Consider the following 18484-nt stretch of genomic DNA (forward strand, 5'->3'; position numbering starts at 1 on the left):
TATATATATATATATATATATATATATATATATCATCATCATCATTGTTTAACATCCGCTTTCCATGCTGGCATGGGTTGGATAGTTTGATGAGTACTGGTGAGCCAGAGACTGCACCAGGCTCAATCTGATCTGGCAAGGTTTCTACAGCTGGATGGCCTTCCAATGCCACTTCATATAGACAGGGAGGGGAGAATTCAGAGACAGGAGATAGACAGAGAGTAATTGAGGTAAGATGCAGATAGAATGTAAGAAAGACAGACAGAAAGAAGAGACATGAGGCATTCAGGGAGGAAGTGAGGTAAGATACAGATAGAAAGTAAGAGAGACAGACAGAATGAAGAGACTGATGTGTAAATAGTCATAAATGTATGACGATTATTATAAAAGGCCCTATTCAAAGGGTTACAGTTTTCCATTGTGATATAACCATGTCCATTGCAAATAACTCTTATGACAAGACTATATGTTCTGGATACAGAATAAAAACCACAAAAAAGAGTCCTAAGACAAGCAGATTCATTGAACAATCACATGTAAGAACACCTGCAGTGAGCGTACAGTCAAAATTCTAATAACACCAAAGACATTAGATGTCTTTATATCCACATGGTTTTATTATCTTATACAGATATTATTTAACTTCTTCAATTTTTATTACCTGTTTTCTTTTGGTTGGTACAAGTTAAAACAAGTCTATTCAACATCCAAAATTCTAGTTTAAATTTTTTTGATTTGGCTTCAACTTTGCCTTTTTCTCATTCAACTAATCACTGCCTATGTCACTATCAATAATAATAATTGCTTCTAATTTAGGCACAAGGCCAGTAATTCCACGAGGAGAGGCTTAGTTGATTACATTGATTTTGGTACTAGTGATTAGGAAAGAGATCAGTGCTCATGACCAACAAGTCAAGACTTCTAAGACTGGAGGGGGAGCAAGAGGGAGGAAAGTATCCTTAAACCAGAAACCTAACTTATATGCTTACAAAAGAATAGCATGAACTCCAGTAAAGGTACCCAAGAGCTAGATACTGGTGTTCAACTGAGCAATGAAATAACTCTGTCACGTAGGTCACAGTAGGGTTTGAACTTGAGACAAAGAATTGGAATACTGCAGAGAATTTTGTCCAATGCTCTAATGCTACATACAGTCAATTCAATACCTAAACCTGGAGGAACTTCTTTATTAGCTGATGTAATTGCATAGAGTTTTCTCTTCCAGTTTGTGACTTGTGCTTTTCTTGGCAAACACAGGATTACAAGAACACCATTGTGAAACCACAGACTTTTGACCAGACTACTCAAAGAGATCAACATAGTTGGTAGCAGTAAATCATTTCTCTTTTCCTTTTCCTTCACCCTCCACTACCTATCATAACCACGAAAATAATTTTGCGTAAAGAACAAGATTCAATATCTTCTTCCTTCATAAACAATAAAGGTGGACCTTGACCCAACAACGATACTACCTATCACTCCCTGTTAACACACAAACACTGTGTCCCATTTCCAAGAATTGCAACCCGATTATCAACTATTGGTCTTCTGCCTTCACTTTCAGCTAGAAAATAGCCATAAACAGAGTGTGTGTGCGTGCGTGCATGAACATATGTTTGTTTTTGTATGTCATCACCATACTGATGCCATTTGACAGTAGTTGTAACACTTATGTCCACCATAAACAGTATACCCTGCAGCTCAGCTATTCAACATGTGTAGGTCAGTGAAACAAAGTATGTTTCTTGAAAAAAAAAACAGGTTATAATCAGCACCAGAAGGTCTCATTGAACTCATCATCATCATGGCAAATATATATACACACTCTCAAACTAATACAAGATTAAGCTCGAAGTATATATAAATATTTAATGTATGTACATGTGTGTGTGTGTGTGTGTGTGTGTGTGTGTGTGTGTGTGTGTATACATAAACATGCACACACACACACACATATATATATATATACAGAGTTCATTGATAGCCATGAAGGTGGTATACCCTCCAATTCTCATACATACCAAGAAGAATGACAAAAAAACTCTGTAAGTGATGTGAACAGCCCAAGAATTATGCAGGGGAATGTGCAGGTACATTATAGGAATATTTGTACATTATAAGTAAACGTATAAGGCGTAGGAGTGGCTGAGTGGTAAGTAGCTTGCTTACCAACCACATAGTCCCGGGTTCAGTCCCACTGCGTGGCATCTTGGGCAAGTGTCTTCTACTATAGCCTCGGGCCGACCAAAGCCTTGTGAGTGGATTTGGTAGACGGAAACTGAAAGAAGCCTGTCGTATATGTGTATATATATATATGTATGTGTGTATGTGTTTGTATGTCTGTGTTTGTCCCCCCAACATCGCTTGACAACCGATGCTGGTGTGTTTATGTCCCCGTCACTTAGCGGTTCGGCAAAAGAGACCGATAGAATAAGTACTAGGCTTCCAAAGAATAAGTCCTGAGGTCGATTTGCTCGACTAAAGGCGGTGCTCCAGCATGGCCACAGTCAAAAGACTGAAACAAGTAAAAGAGTAAAAGAGTATACTTTAGGTTAATTTGTACCAATATATGCACGTTACATGACATTTATATATACTTAACAAAAGGGAACAAGAAAGTCTGGAGGAAATAGGAAATAGCCTGGATAAGTAGAAAAGGAAATCTCAGGAATTCAGTGCTGTGTAATCAGTTCAAAGATCTAAGAGGCAAGAAATGCTGTAAGAAAGAGATAGTTAAAGACACAGGTGTCAGCTGGTAAAGAATTTTGGTAAAAGAGACTAATCCTACTAGTGACACATTCATTTACGGTTGAGAGTAGCTTGGAAAATGCTCTTTCAAAGTTAAATGATGAAATATGCAAATGAAGCATTACTGTTGCCTTCTTGACAAGGAAGTTTAGGGTAGAAAGGATTAGGTGTAACCACTAGTGTAGGGCTTGGATGGAATAGACATATATGGGTCATGAAAGACAAGACAAATATGTGTGTGTGTGTACTTTCTACTATAGGTACAAGGCTTGGAATTTGGGGGAGGGGGAGTCAATTACATTGACCCCAAAAGGGGCTGACCTCAGCAGAATTCTTTTATTTCTTTTGCTTTTTACCCTTTCGAGGTCAATAAATGAATAATAATAATCCTTTCTACTATAAGCACAAGGGCTGAAATTTGGGGGAAGGGATTAAATCGATTACATCAACCCCAGTGCATAACTGGTACTTGTTTAATCAACCCTGAAAGGATGAAAGGCAAAGTCAACCTCAGCAGAATTTGAGCTCAGAACGTAGCGCTAGACAAAATACCACTAAGCATTTCACCTGGCATGCTAATGATTCTGCCAGCTTGCCACCTTGATAATAATAATAATAATAATAATAATAATAATAATAATAATAATAATAATAATAATAATAATAATAACAATAACAATTATAATAATAATAAATGGGTGTAAATTGTAGAAATAGTTAACTTATACTTGAAGATGTAAAGAGCAGTCAAGTTCCATTAGCTAAAATGGTTCAAAAGCAGGGGAGAAAAATCAAAAAGGATGACTATTTGTTCTGAGATTAGGTGAAAAATGCTAGTATCCATGTCAAGAATAGCACTTCATATAGACAGGGAGGGGAGAATTCAAGAGTAGGTTATCAAAACATAGGTCAATTATGTATGCTTTGTTTAATAAAAAGGTATTTATTGGTTCCAAGACAATGCAAAGCATTATTAATGAAGTACATTATTTACACTGGACGGATATGTGTCCTCATTTTGTTTGTTGTTACCACAATGCTTCGGCTGATTTACACTCCAGCATTCATCAGGTGTCCTGGTAGAATTTTGAACCCAGGACACCTGATGAAGACTGGAGTGTAAATCAGCCGAAACATTGTGGTAACAACAAACAAGATGAGGACACATATCCGTCCAATGTAAATAATGTAAATAATGTACAGAATTCCTCATCTCTAAAATATAGAACAGTATTGTTAATAAAGGTTTAACAATGCTATAAAAGAACCAAGAATAGTTCTTACTATTGAAAAACAAAATGAAATATAAATAAAGCAATGAGGAACCTCAACTTCAATCCTCAGTCAGAGGGAGCAACTTAAGGGTTGAGAAACCTCTGAATGGCTCCTTCAGTTGCTGACAGAGCTTCTAAGGGATCACTGAAATATAAGGCATACATGATTTGCCCTCAAATCATACTTTGTCATCTTAAAAAGAAAGGACACATTGGACAAGTAATCCTATATATATATATATATACCTGAATATATATATATGAAAGTGGGCTAGTCACAACTAGAATGTCTTGAATCAGAGCTAATCTGGAACTAAACAATATCTATGAAAATGGTAGGTCATAATTTTACAAGTAGATATCATAGGATTATTAGTACATAGATTGGTTTATAAACAGATAATTGAAATCCTTCATTGACTTACTTTTGCCTGATTTCCCAAGCAAACATCTGAGGGTTTTCATTTTTATATTGTCGCACCTTATTTACTACATCTGGCGTAGTTACCTTTGGCTTACTGCCACCAATTTGTCCAGGATTGATACTGCCTGTTTTACGATACCTACAAGAAAGAGAAGCACAAATACAAGTAGTTATTACAATAGTTAAAATAAACATTTGATATTTTTCCTCTAGGGAAATTTTTAAATTGTACTTGAAAAAACAAAAGTTTTTTACCAAAACAACCTGCATACAAGTTATTGATATTTTACTTTTGTAGTTGTCCACTGAATTTATCCATCTATTCTTTGATTTATACTGCTTCAATAGAGTTTATCAACACTGTGTTGTCATATATTATATTCATATTTGTTAAGAAACCTAAATTGACCCAATCACCGCATCATGTAAATACTCTTTACCACTCTTAGCTTCCCTAATATTTAAATTTTGTCCATTCAGTAACCTTACTTGCTATCAACAATCTCTCACTTGGTTTTAATACCATTACCTGACTCCTTTGGTACCATTATTAGAGACCATCCTGTTGCAAGCAGATCCCTGGTCCGAGGAGGATTTCCATCCTCCAGTAACAAACACCCTGAAAACAGTCATGGGTGCTGATATTCTGCCTTAAACTAAGCAAGGGTTCCCAACTTGAGATATCTGTACCCTCTGGGGGTGCAAGATGGCATTTCAGAGGGTGTGACAAAGAAAATAAAATCTGTATACGTTACTAAAATCACATTTCAGTATGAAATTATTAATGAACTCTTACAAGTAGCTTTATTCTGTTGAGCATACCAAGAAGTTTATTATCCTACATGCATGAATCAGGATTTAGTTCTCTTTTGTCAATCAAGACAATATCTAAGAATTGCCTGGATTCACAGACAGACCTGCAGACTGCAACCATCAAGAAAGTCTCATGTTTTGATGAAGTCATGAGTGAGAAGTAAAAACAAAGAAATCATTGAATTTTAGGTTCACAATTGTGATTGATTTCACCATTTTACAGCGACATTTATACATATCAAACAAAGACACTTCCCACTCTTCTTACAAACGAGCTTTACATTCAAGAATCTCATTTGCTACACACTTTGAGAATATCTACCTCCACGAAGCATGTCTGTAAAACACACGATTACAATTGTTTAAAAATGTACTCTTGAGATTTTGGCGATTCTTTAAGATCTGGTTATTCAGTCCAGTATAGCTGGTTGATCTCTACTAACATTTCAGTCATTTGAATCTTACTTTCATTTATTGTATCAACTTTACCACTTACACTTTGTCATTTATATTATATATTACTCATAAAATTCTTTTTTTGAGTATTATATACAACACTTCTTCCATAAGCCCATATCCAATTGAGATGACAAGCTCAAATATTCCCATACTAAATCCTCCAAATACAATATCAAACCTGCTTGATTCATCATCCTTCTCATTTTTCCCTCTTCATATCATAACAGCAAAATTTTTTTAATGTAATTGGAAGCTGGATGGTTAAGTTGTAAAGAATCTTTCTCTTAGTCATAAAATTCAGTGTTATTAGTAATTAGTGTTATATTGTCACATGTGAATATTAGAAAGAGAGGATTAGCTATAAACTTGTTTAATTATTCATACAAATCTTAGGAGTAGAAGAGTTAATGTCGAATGATTACTTTTAAAATTGTTAAAATAATATTTCACAAGATTGAAAAAAAAAAAGGAAAACTCTAAGTATACAATAGTAATATACTTCCTAATAATTTGTTTAAAAGTTTATTCATAATTAGTATCAGCAAAGAGAAAACAATGATATTTCATCCCTGAATCTGAATTGTCACTTCAAGAAAATATCTGTATAATGGTTGCAATATGCACAGACTATGTTTAATGTTGTCCAATGGTTGAACATAAAAAAACTGGTGTGCTTACAATGTTTGCTATTGTAGAATAATTAGTTATGGGACAGATGTATATTTGTTTTACACTTAAAGACAAACTTGAAATATAAGGTCTAGCTCTGTCCACTTTCCCCAGAAGATTAATTGTTTTTATCAAAGCAGAATGGAAGAGTTTAAGATAGTGGACAACTGATCATATAGTCATGAATATAAGTTGTACAACAGCATCAGCCAAATCACATAAATTAATTTGATTTAGTTTATCCAATATTTTAAACTTGACAACAGGTTCTACCAGCTACCTAATGACTGACTGGTAGAAGGGCAATCAGCTATAAAAACAATAGTTATAAAAATACAATGCTAACACAGAAAAACTGCATTTTTCAAGCTTGATCACACTGAGCAGCATTTTGGGCAAGTGTCTTCTACCATAGCCTAGGAGTAACGGAAGCTCTGTGAATGAAATTTGACAGAGAGAAACTATATGGAAGCTTGTTGAAAGGACTGTTGCTGTTCTAAGAAGATTGATTTAATCATTCACCACCTTCAACACCAACACCTGGCCATTGGATGGCCTTAACAGGGTCGATTTGGTGCAAGCATTTGGAACAGGTTTCCAGTTTGAGGATAATTTCCTCCCCAAAATTGATTGGAGGGCTTCACAGCATCAATGACTCTTCAAAAGAGTCACATATGCTACTTGCTCTCCTCTGACTAATAATTAAAAACAAATATGTCTCAGACACATTAAAAGATTGTGTCACAAAATGCAGCAACCTGAAGTTAGCAGAAATCAATCATTTAATTAACTCCCAAGTTTTGACTATGTCATTCCAGAGATTATGATTTGGAAAATAGTTGCTACATTTTAGAATATAATGCTTTATTTTAGGAATATTTAGTCTATTGCTATGCAAATGTGAGTTAAATCCGACTTTAGAGTGAATGTTCTTTGTAAGTCTCCATGCCGGTGTAGAGGTTAGCACAGAATAAATAGCAGTGAATGTTTCCAGACTTTTGCAAAGATAACAGTGCACTGGCAGTAATTTCCTAAATGCATTTTAACAAATACCATGTAATGGGATGGAGTGGGGAGGGATACACAACATATGATGGATGGTCTCACTAACAGAGAACAGCTGTGTATACACATGCATATGTGAAAAGTGTGAAAGTGCGTGTATGTGCATACACACACACACACATATACTGGACAGGTTGTCATAGTCTGAGTCAGCTCTTATTTGAAGTTACTACCATCTACCATCATGAAGTTACTTACCAATGAATCAAGGGACCACATTTTGCTTGTAAATTCTATTTGGGCATGGTTTTAAGGCTGCATGTCCTTCCAAACTCTAACCACTCCAATCTGACCACTGCCTCGGCCCAACATACATACTACATGGTGTGTGTATCCACCCACCAAGTCAACTAATTCATCAGTTTGATGCTTCACACACATTCTTCACTCCCAACTCAATAGAAATAGTTAGGCAGGTACCCCTAACTACCCTTTTAGGCTTGTCTTTTCACATTCCACACACAACTTAACTTAATGTCCCAAGTCCATCATATGATTTCCTCACAGCTGGAGCATCTCATACATCTCTCTCTCTCTCTCTCTCTCTCTCTCTATATATATATATATATATATATATATATATATATATATATATGTCAACATGGTGGTGGTTGTCTACTCTTTATGCAGAGTCTGACCACCTCCTGTACCTACACCTTAGAACCGTCATGGCATCTGATGTGGCTTTTTAAACCAGACAATGTTCTGAAAAGATACCCACATAGATTACATTTCCGTTTTGGACCACTAATAGCTACAGATAAGTTCTGATTTTGGTGGGTCTTAAAATGTCTTTTGAGGCCTCCGTTAGATATGCAAACCTTCTGGCAGACATTGCATTGAAATGTGTGCACAGACATATAGGCAGAACAGATGGTGAAGATTTGTTTTGCATGGGTTCAGAAATGAGATTTGAGCCCTGCAAAAGAAAGGCATGGTCTGTCACAAACTGTGCATACAAACATACACACACACATATCTATATATATATGTTGGAACCCAGTGCAGCTCTCCAGTATCAGTCAAGGATAGATAGGTACAAATACATAAATACAATATATGCCTCTACAGACAGACAGAGGGACGGACACACACACACACATGTGAAATGATGGTATTCATGCAGCATTTTGGTGCACACATTTTAGAGTTAAGTGTGTGTGTACGCAACACCTCTGAAAGATTACATCACAATTTTACAGAGTTTAACACTATCTGCCTCTTGTAAGTCCTGCCAGGCTTATCATTAAGATAACTAACAGGATCTATGTAGAAATAATGGAACTATGAAGGATTACCTTTCACAGAACATTCATAGCATCCTGGTTGATTAATTGCAGCATCTGTCATAAAACTCGCACAGACATGTTTAACATCAAACCAAAGATAAAAGAACACAAAACATGAGAAAAACAAGACTATTGTTTTTATATTTTGGCAGTGCATTCATGAACAGTATTTGTTTTGTATCTTAAAAATACATACACTAAGAACTATAATTATTGTTTAATGTTAAATATTCATTAAAGAGAAATATTATAATGCTAATTGGATCCTAGATAGTAAAGTTACTTTGGCTTTTAAAAATTTTAAAGATTTGAGAAGCTCATTCTAAAGAGATATACATAGGGATTTTTTCATAAGATTAGACTCTTTTTTTTTTTTTAATGCTATGTGTAAGTCAGTTTTAGAATAAATACACCACATTCTTGCATATTGTAAGAGATGGCTGAAAGGATTGGCAACAGGAAAGGCAATGAGCCATAAAGTACTGCCTCAGAAATCCTATCCACTGCAAGCCAGCATGGATAAGCAGATGCAAAATCATAATGACTGATTACAATGAGGATGATGATGATTGATGATGGTGGCAGTGGAGGACTCTATTTCTAAACCATTTCAATACTTAGATTCCTAGATGGTATGAAACAGTAGAAGTAGTCAGTCTGAAGAGAAGAATGCAACATGGCATGATCTGCAAACTCTACCCACATAAGAAACACTATCATCAAATATCATAATTGTGATTAGATATTAAATGTTAAAGAGATCTCTAGAGAAATTCCATTCCGAAAATTCACTTCAGTCCATCAGTGGAAATTATTATCATAGGTAGTGTTTCTGCATTTTCTACACACGTACAATTCAAATTTATTTCTCTAACCACATATTAATTATGGATATTTATTACTTAACTCTTTTGATTCTAACCCACCTGGAACTGCCCCTAATTCCATGATACAAAATTTCATGTCTTGAAGTGAATCAAAATGAAAACCTTCCATCAAAATATGTTAATTTATGTTCCAAAACCAGCTTCATAAAAATAGTTATTTTACTAAATTCTTTCTAATTTTCAAAATCAATTGAAACAGGGGCAGTGTATTTCAACAGAAATAGGACAAGGAGGTTAAGTAAGTTATTAAAACATTAAAAAGATATTCAGTAAATATAAATTCTAAACAAAAATTCTTGATTACCAGAGTTATCGGATGAGTTAGACATCTAAATGGTTCCTGTGAAATACTAACAGAGAAAGTTAAGCTATCAACACATATCTCATGAAACAAATTAGGGCGGTAACACCATCAATACAAATCCTGTAAAATACTAATAAAGTAAGTTAAACTGTTGATACACTTTCTTTGAAATACTAACCAGGTAAGTTAAACAATTAACATGGTTTCTGTGAAATACTAACAAAAACTTCATTGACTTCAAACAGGCCACATTGCTTTAAACTATATCATAAATAGGTTGTGTGGAATCACCTTCATGTCCTTGTGAAAAGTACTGAGAAACATCCTGGTATTATTCATTCAAGAACAAAAATGATTAGTCTGAAAGAAGTGACAAAGAGAGAGAGACCTAGGCTACCAAAGTTGGAGGTGCAGTTTATTTTCAAGGACCTACCAAGCAGAAGTAAAATCTTCCAATTCATGGAGACTACAAAAAGATCTTTCTCTAACTGCACTTTTTAACCCTCCTGCCTTTCTTCTTCTTTTTATATCAGGAGTAATATATATATCTATCTTTCTCTATTCCTCAGTCTGCCATAGCTAACCAGCTTTGCATGGATGCTTAATTCGACTGAATAAATAAACAGGGAAAATTAAATCCTCAATATACTTTATGTGAAATACTAACAGAAAAGTTAAACTAGTGACAGAAAATATTAAGAAATCGGCACAGTTCTTGTAAAATACAGAGACTATGAACTCATCAACTCAATTTCTGTAAAATATTAACAGAGAAGGTTACAATTTTACAAGTAGAAGACATTCCTTTTTGTCCAAGACATTCTTTGTTTGGTGTAAAAAGAGACTCAACCATGTAGATTTTGGCATGAACCCATAATGAAAGTTTGTTAAGCCCAAATACTTTCCAATTTCTTCTTTTGACTTAGGAACACTAATCCATTGAATCTTGTTTATTAAACTATGTGATGGTCTGGGACAATCCTTTAAAAAATTTCATTTCTTGGAAATCTATACAAGCTGCATGATTAATGCATTTATTTGTGTTAATCAATAAAGAGATTCCTTTCAATCTAGCAAGAACTGCATTTTCTTGGTTCTTCAACTTATTTTGAGTTGTTGCAAAAAATGAGTATGTAGCTTTGATGGATAGTTATGCTGTTAACTTCTTTCAATATAGATTCCATCTGCTGTCAGGAACTTGAGCGGTTATTTTTGGGACTCAACTAAAGACTATTGACCATTGCTTGCATTTGTTACTCTTTTACTTGTTTCAGTCATTTGACTGTGGCCATGCTGGAGCACCGCCTTTTAGTTGAGCAAATCGACCCCAGGACTTATTCTTTGTAAGCCTGGGACTTACTCGGTCTTTTTTGCTGAACCGCTAAGTTACGGGGATGTAAACACACCAGCATCAGTTGTCAAGCGATGTTGGGGAGAGGGGGGAACAAACACAGACACAAACATATATACATATATATATATATACAACAGGCTTCTTTCAGTTTCCGACTACCAAATCCACTCACAAGGCTTTGGTCGGCCCAAGGGTATAGTGGAAGACACTTGCCCAAGGTGCCATGCAATGGGACTGAACCCAGGACCATGTGGTTCATAAGCAAGCTACTTACCACACAGCCACTCCTACGCCTATAAAAAATAAGTGGTATCTCTCGCGAGACGGATTGTGCACATTCTATTAGCTTCTCCATCCAAACCAATCTAATGCTTTAAGTCAATTGAAGAAAAATGTACTTTACTCTTGCTACCTATCAATGAACATTGTTCCAAAATGGATCTGAGCAAGAAAAAGTTTGAACATTTAAATGTTTTTTGTACTTTGTTCCCACCCAGACAATTGGTTGTAATGCATTGTTGATAGCTTCATAAAGACATGGAATTATAATTCTAGTTACTTCCACACTGAAAAATTCATTATCATTCCTGCCTTTTTTTTTTTTTCTTTTTGGTGTCACATAAAAAGCACCTGTGCCACATAGAAAGCTTCCCTGCTGGTGCTACGTGAAAAACATGCATGCCAGTGCCACATAAAAAGCACACATTACACTCTGTGAAGTGGTTGGCATCCAGCCATAGAAACCATGCCAAAACAGACACTTGGAACCTGGGCAGCTCTCTGGCTGGTCAGCTCCTGTCAAACTGCCCAACCCATGCCAGTAATAAAATGATAGTGTTATTCTTATTAATGGTAAACACTCAAAAACATAGTAACATTAGAACCCTTTCAAAACGTTTGCACTGAAGCAGCTAGTTATGAGCTTTTAACCACAATACAGCTGAAGTACTGGGTAAGTTTCTATATTCAAAACCATGAAAAGCTTTTATAGTTAACTCTAGTTTTGATGATTAATAATAATTTGATAATTGTGTTAACAACAAAGCAGGAATGGTGGAGTGCAGTATGCTAGTATTGGAGTGCAGTATGCTAGTATTGGAGTGCAGTGTGCCAGTATTGGAGTGCAGTGCATGAGTATCCAACAGCAGTTGATTTGGTTGTTCATTCAAATTACAAATAATTTGATGCAAACTGTCATTTGTAACTTTCTCATCATTAAGTTGTTTTTGTAGGACACATACCTTTAATATTAAAGTTAAACACAGACCTATAGAATTTGCTGAAATGGTCCAATTTAAGACATTTCATCCAGTGTGAAGAACAGAAGCTAGAGGGAAGTGATGGCCAACAACTACTGCATCTTTTGACCAGCATTGGCTCAGTTACTTGTTGCTTTACACTTGGTGAATGTCCTTGCTAATAGGATGAAATACTTATATATAAGAACTTGGCTGTACAACAGATCCAAGAGCATATGCTTACATTGGTTGTACCAGTCAAACAAACACAACTAGATCTGAGCTAGTGGTTTGGAGCATATTCCTTAGACATCTGATAATCTTTACATTAGTCTGAGCAAGTTTAATAAAGTCCATCTTTGGTTTCAGAGGATTTATATAAAGAGCCCTGTGCAGTAAGCCTTAGCAGGGAATCATTAGCTGATTCTCAATGCTTTTGTTTTAGATTCAAACATTTAATCAGTCTGAGATAGGTCATCTTTTAAGTTTAAGCATTTATTTCAACTAAACAATTTTCAATTGTTGTAGAACATCCTTTGATGATAAGATTTATGTCACATAATGTAAGCAATTTTCACTTAACCAGTTCAGGCTTATTGCTTGTCATCCATAAACAGTTTTATGTTAAACTGAATTAGATATGCTTCTAATTCTTCAGCACCATTAAAATTTAAGTATTCATTAAAAATCCATCTTAAAATTTGTAAGCTGTAAATTCTCATTGACAATTGTAGTGCTAGAGATAATTACACAAGTCTACAACTGTAAATACAAGAGAAGAAGCAATCCATATTTCAAACAAATAAATCTGCTCAGACTTCTATTGCAAGTTCAATTCCAGTTAAAACAAATTTTATATTGGAAAGAATAGCAAAATACCAAAAATTTACTGTGGCCAAGACTTTCAGATGCTACTGCTTTACCAAAATAGTTTTTGTGTTCAGTAGAAAATTCCATGATTATATTTATCAGAAAAACCCATCATACTTCATATCACCAGTACCATTGGTTTCATCCCATAACAGTAAGGCTTGGAGATGTATATGCAACAGTATATACCACTAATCCACTTTATTCTATATTATCTGATCTAAAGCCTAACCTGCGAAGTTCCTGTGCCCCGACATTAACATAATAAAGGTAATGATAGTGCAACAAGCTGAACTGAAAAAGACTGTATTTACATGGTTCATTTATATATAGGCTGGCACTAGAAAATATATCGAGCCATAAAACTACAGCCAAAATCAATATGCAAAATGAAACTATATCCCCAAACTACTACCACCTGCATAATCAGTATTGGCACACACTTTGGTATGATATACATGGTATGGATGATGATTGATAGATAGAAGTAATGTCTACCACAACTGCCATCTATTACACTTACATATACACACTAACACTTTACATTGAAGAAACATACATACACTTTGAGTTTAATTCTAAAAAGAATTTATATATCTATATTCTTTTGTCATTCAATCGTTTTTTTGTTTTGTTTTTTTGTGCTGTTGCAATGATAAACTTTATTAAAATATACAAATAAATTCTAAATTTTTTCTGAATAATTTTTCTCAACTATGTCTCTTGGAGAGTACAGAAAAAGCATTATGATAACAGCTATCCATGTTCACTGCATTAGCCATTCCATCCCAAAGCTTCTTTCCTTAATTGTAATGCCTTCATCTCAATTTGATGGAGAAGGGCAGCAGTCTGGGAGCCAAGGACACCAGAAGAGTTTCAAGCATGATCCAATATCGCATACTTAGTCACTGTTCACTTCTCTGCATTGGGGACAACAGCTCAAGGATTTACAGCTGATGTGACAAGGTTGTCACTGGAAATTGTATTACAGCATATGGTAACCTAGATGAGTAGCTTGCAGCTCTTAATGGGTAACAGGTTATCCAATTTGGATACTTGCTGTCATCATGATTGTAGCTGACAGACACAAGTTGTGACCAAAAATCAGCAGTTTTGAGACTCTTTTAAACAACACCATTGAGCATTACAAGAGAAGGAAGGTAATTGTTAAAATAATCACTCATCACATAATGTTTGAAACATTGAAATAACAAAAAAAAAAAAATAAATAATAAGAAACACCCATTTACTAAGTGGGTGGGGCAGGGGGGGACTATTATACCAAAGTACCTAACCTACTGAGAACAAAGTGTAAATATTTCTCACTTCATTCATGAAACAATATATTTTACAGTGATTGATTATTTTATGTGAAAGTCTAAATAAATTGTAATAGGGCTCGATAAATGAATGAATTCAAATTTGTTACACTCTTGAATCTTTAAACAGTAAGCATAGATGTAGTATCATTTGAAATATTGTGCTTGTTAAAATACAAGTGCAACAAACAATAAAGTATCAATGTACAAGATGATTTTGAAGCAGAAATGATTTATAAGTTAGTAGGTAGAGTAAATCATGATTCTCAGACAACTTAAGGAACAAAATATAGGAATCCTTTCTTCTAAGGTAAAAAACAAATTCATATGGCTTAACTCAATGTCCTGATGGATAATATGACTGTTCTGTTGGCAACATTCAGTTTATATTCTACAACAAAATATTTAACTTCTCTGACAAAAGTCTTCACAATTAAGAAACAAGGGTGCTGAAAAGTTCCTGGCTTTGAGTAAAAGAAAATACAGAAGGTCAGCTAATTATTCCCCTCTCAGATTCACACACTTATTGTAGCAGTCCTTCAGTTTTTCTAAGCCCTGTAAAAGAACTCGGAAGGTTGGGCCTTCAACCAAGCCTTTCACGATACCCTTAAAGCCAGGAACTTTTCAAACCTCACTCATAATTTCTTAAATATTCAAAAACTAAAAGAAAATGACTGGTTGTGTCTTTGCTTTGCTGAGCCTTGTAGAGGTGAGGTGTTCAACAAACAGAAAGTATGACCTGGTTTTGATTGACAGTTATAGCCATCTCACTTCATATGTACTACAAAAACTTGGAGAAAAGCAGCAATGTCATACAATTTCATTCAATGAGGCCTAGAACCAATGTAAGAAATTATTCTTAGCCTTCGAATTAACCATCTGAGAAAAAAACATGATAAATGAACAACTTTATGTGTGCACTACTTATGATCAGAGCTGTTTAGAAGTGAATTTGGTATTATAGTTAGCTGAAATTTTAGTTGTAAATATGAATTAAACGACTGAGCAGTTATTTCAGTAAATTATTTAAGAACCATTAAAACCATGAATGATCTCCAGGGAAAAGGCTGTATAAAGATATTATGGTTGAATGCAAAAATATTTTGACAATATTTAAATAATCCTTTTTAACATTATATTTCAATGGTGTTACTTAGTTTTCTACTGTTTGAATTAAAATGTTTGAAGAAGAAAAAAAATTATATTGTTTTGAAAATAGAAATTTAAACAAACAAATAATAATTCCCACTGACACACTTATCTCTATACTAAATAGGAGAAAGAAAAAAATAAATTTTAAATGTAAAAGTAAAAATAAGATGAAAACAGACCTGCTGGCTGGTAAGTTTAGAAATCACAAGCTAAAATACTAAATTATATCGTCCAGCAAAGCAACTCCCCTGAACATAACAACTATATAAGGTAATGAAGCCAGATCAACAATACAGACTGTCAGCCAACCCTAAGAAGCAGGATTAAAGCCAGCTGTAATAACAGAGTCTAATATATACTTATTATAGAGGAAGAAATACTAACTACAACATATATAATCCGTCTACACCTGAAAGGATTCGGCCAGGCAGTTTAGTCAGTGCAATTCTAGTGCACAGTTGGCATTAGATGTAATTAATCCATGCATCAGTGCTGACTGTAATGATTTCTCTCAAGTGATAGGGGTCAGTCAAAGGGGAAGGGGTGGAGAGAAAGGAAGAAAATGAAGACAAAATGAAGAAAGTAAAAAAAAATAATAAAATGCTATGCACTAGGCTGACACTAGAGTTCCATGAGATAAGGAAATTAGTCAGACTAGAGTTATGTCAAAGAAACGGACATTCAGTGAAGTTCTAACCAAAAATTACAGGCAACTTGCCACTTGAACAACTGAAAGGTTTACAAATTCAAACTTTTGTTCCTTCCTGGTTCATATTTCTTTGTTGAGTTCTGCTGAACAAATCAGTATTCAAGCATTGCCAAAAGACTTCCTATGTTGTTGTAAGGAACCATTTGGAAAGACGGTTGAAGAAGAAAAATAAGTAAAAAAACATGCTAAGCTAACAAGTAGCAATAACTATCATTGATATTTCATTTGAGGCTAGCTGGGTCAGACATTGTTTGACTAACCACATCTGTCACCTCACTAACTGTACAACAAATTGAATAGCATAAGTTGTATGACTGGATGGAAATATCTATCTTGATCGATAATCAATAGAGATATGAAGTTTATAGAAAGAAACTGAGCTACAACTGATATTTCATCAATTCCCTTAAAACAGCCACGAAAGACTATCATTAACATAAAACTCAACTGATGAGTTTTTCTTGCTTGGTGCTTGAAACATTTGACTAATTTTAAGGCAAATGAAATAGAATCTGTAAATAATAAGCAACCATGAAATTTCACTGACTTTCATTGTTAATCAGAAGACACTAATTGATAACTAAATCAAATATGACACAACTAAATGACTAATCCAGCAGGTACAATCTTTACAGGAGTTAAAGGAAAAACTTATGTAAATAATCTCAGAATCAGGAGTGAAAGTAATATGTTAAAAACTGTGTAACTGGAGTCATTGATAGGCTGCAGAAATCAAGGCACATGCACTGTGGACTTTTCACAAATTGGTATTAATGTTCCAATACTGGCTATCAAGCTGTGGAACAAACAAAAAGGAAAAAATAGGTTAAGGGTCATTGTGGAAAGAAGGTTATAATGGTATGCAATGCCTTTACCTGTTAAGTATTTTGCTAACACAGCCATGCGACACTTGTAGTTGTCGGCTGATTTCACATGGACGGACACCTTGAAGAGCAAGCTGCAGAATCTGAACTCTCAAATGGTCAGGTAGAGGGCGCCCATTAGTGAATTCACGACCATACTGATTGATGTTTCGACCACCTGTTAATTAGCAATAGAAAGAAAAAAAGATGCACATTTTAAATCAGCTGCTTCATTCAGGGATTATGAAAAAAAAGTAAAGAAAAAATGTTTAACATCATCATTAATTTGAAGGTAGTTAGTTAATTACTTAAAGATGGTCAACACACAAAGAAACAACAGCAAGTTATGTTATTAAATGACCAATCATGGAAGATGGCTTAGGTGATTAGATGCTTCAAGAGGTTTCAGATGTGTCTATCTGAAATCTTTAGATCAGTTGTTATCTATGAGAAATAGGCATTGTTGATGGTTAAGTAAACTGCACATAGTAAGTCAGTAACAAAATAATATTAGAAGAGAGAGAAATTGGATAGAATTGAAGAGGTAAAGATAAAGACTAAAAGATGACAGAGACCGATAGAACCCTTGAGTATTCAGATTACTATCAAATATAATGCTTGTTTAATCACACTGTTTTTAATTAATCATGCATTATGTTGTAGCTTTGAGAGATATTTGATGATGTGATTGCTTATTTTTAAAATGACATTGTAGGATAGAAATGAGAGACTGGATCTGGCTGGTGTGAACATAAAACAGGTAGAATATCTGGGCCAGATACGACTGGTTTAAATGTTAAAGGGCTAAAATAGCTGTAAGCCTAAAACTCTTGCCTTGGTGTTGGTTGAGATTATCAAATATTTAAAAAAAGTTCCATGGTCATTGTCAAGTGTTTAACTTGCTATATTCATAGTTAGGCGAGTTAGACAAGGTAGGTAAATCAACTTAACCATCCCACCAACACAGGCAAATACATAGATATGTATGAGTGCATATATTTGCATGATCTTGGAATTTAGGTTTGGAATTTTTTGCCTAAGAATAAG

General features: G+C 34.6%; 1 protein-coding gene across 8 annotated transcripts in view; it reads right to left on the minus strand.

Annotated features, from left to right (window-relative positions):
• Positions 1-18484, minus strand: part of LOC106867580 (probable serine/threonine-protein kinase nek3) — a 494211-nt gene that overhangs the window by 7412 nt on the left and 468315 nt on the right. For all 8 annotated transcript variants that reach the window (XM_052970692.1, XM_052970690.1, XM_052970696.1 and 5 more), the window contains 2 exons: positions 17450-17615; positions 4448-4585 (listed from right to left, as the gene is read on the minus strand). In XM_052970692.1, the coding sequence (XP_052826652.1) occupies positions 4448-4585; positions 17450-17615 (304 nt within the window). The remainder of the gene's footprint in view (positions 1-4447; positions 4586-17449; positions 17616-18484) is intronic.

Source organism: Octopus bimaculoides, chromosome 9, assembly GCF_001194135.2.
Source record: "Octopus bimaculoides isolate UCB-OBI-ISO-001 chromosome 9, ASM119413v2, whole genome shotgun sequence".
Taxonomy (NCBI): domain Eukaryota; kingdom Metazoa; phylum Mollusca; class Cephalopoda; order Octopoda; family Octopodidae; genus Octopus; species Octopus bimaculoides.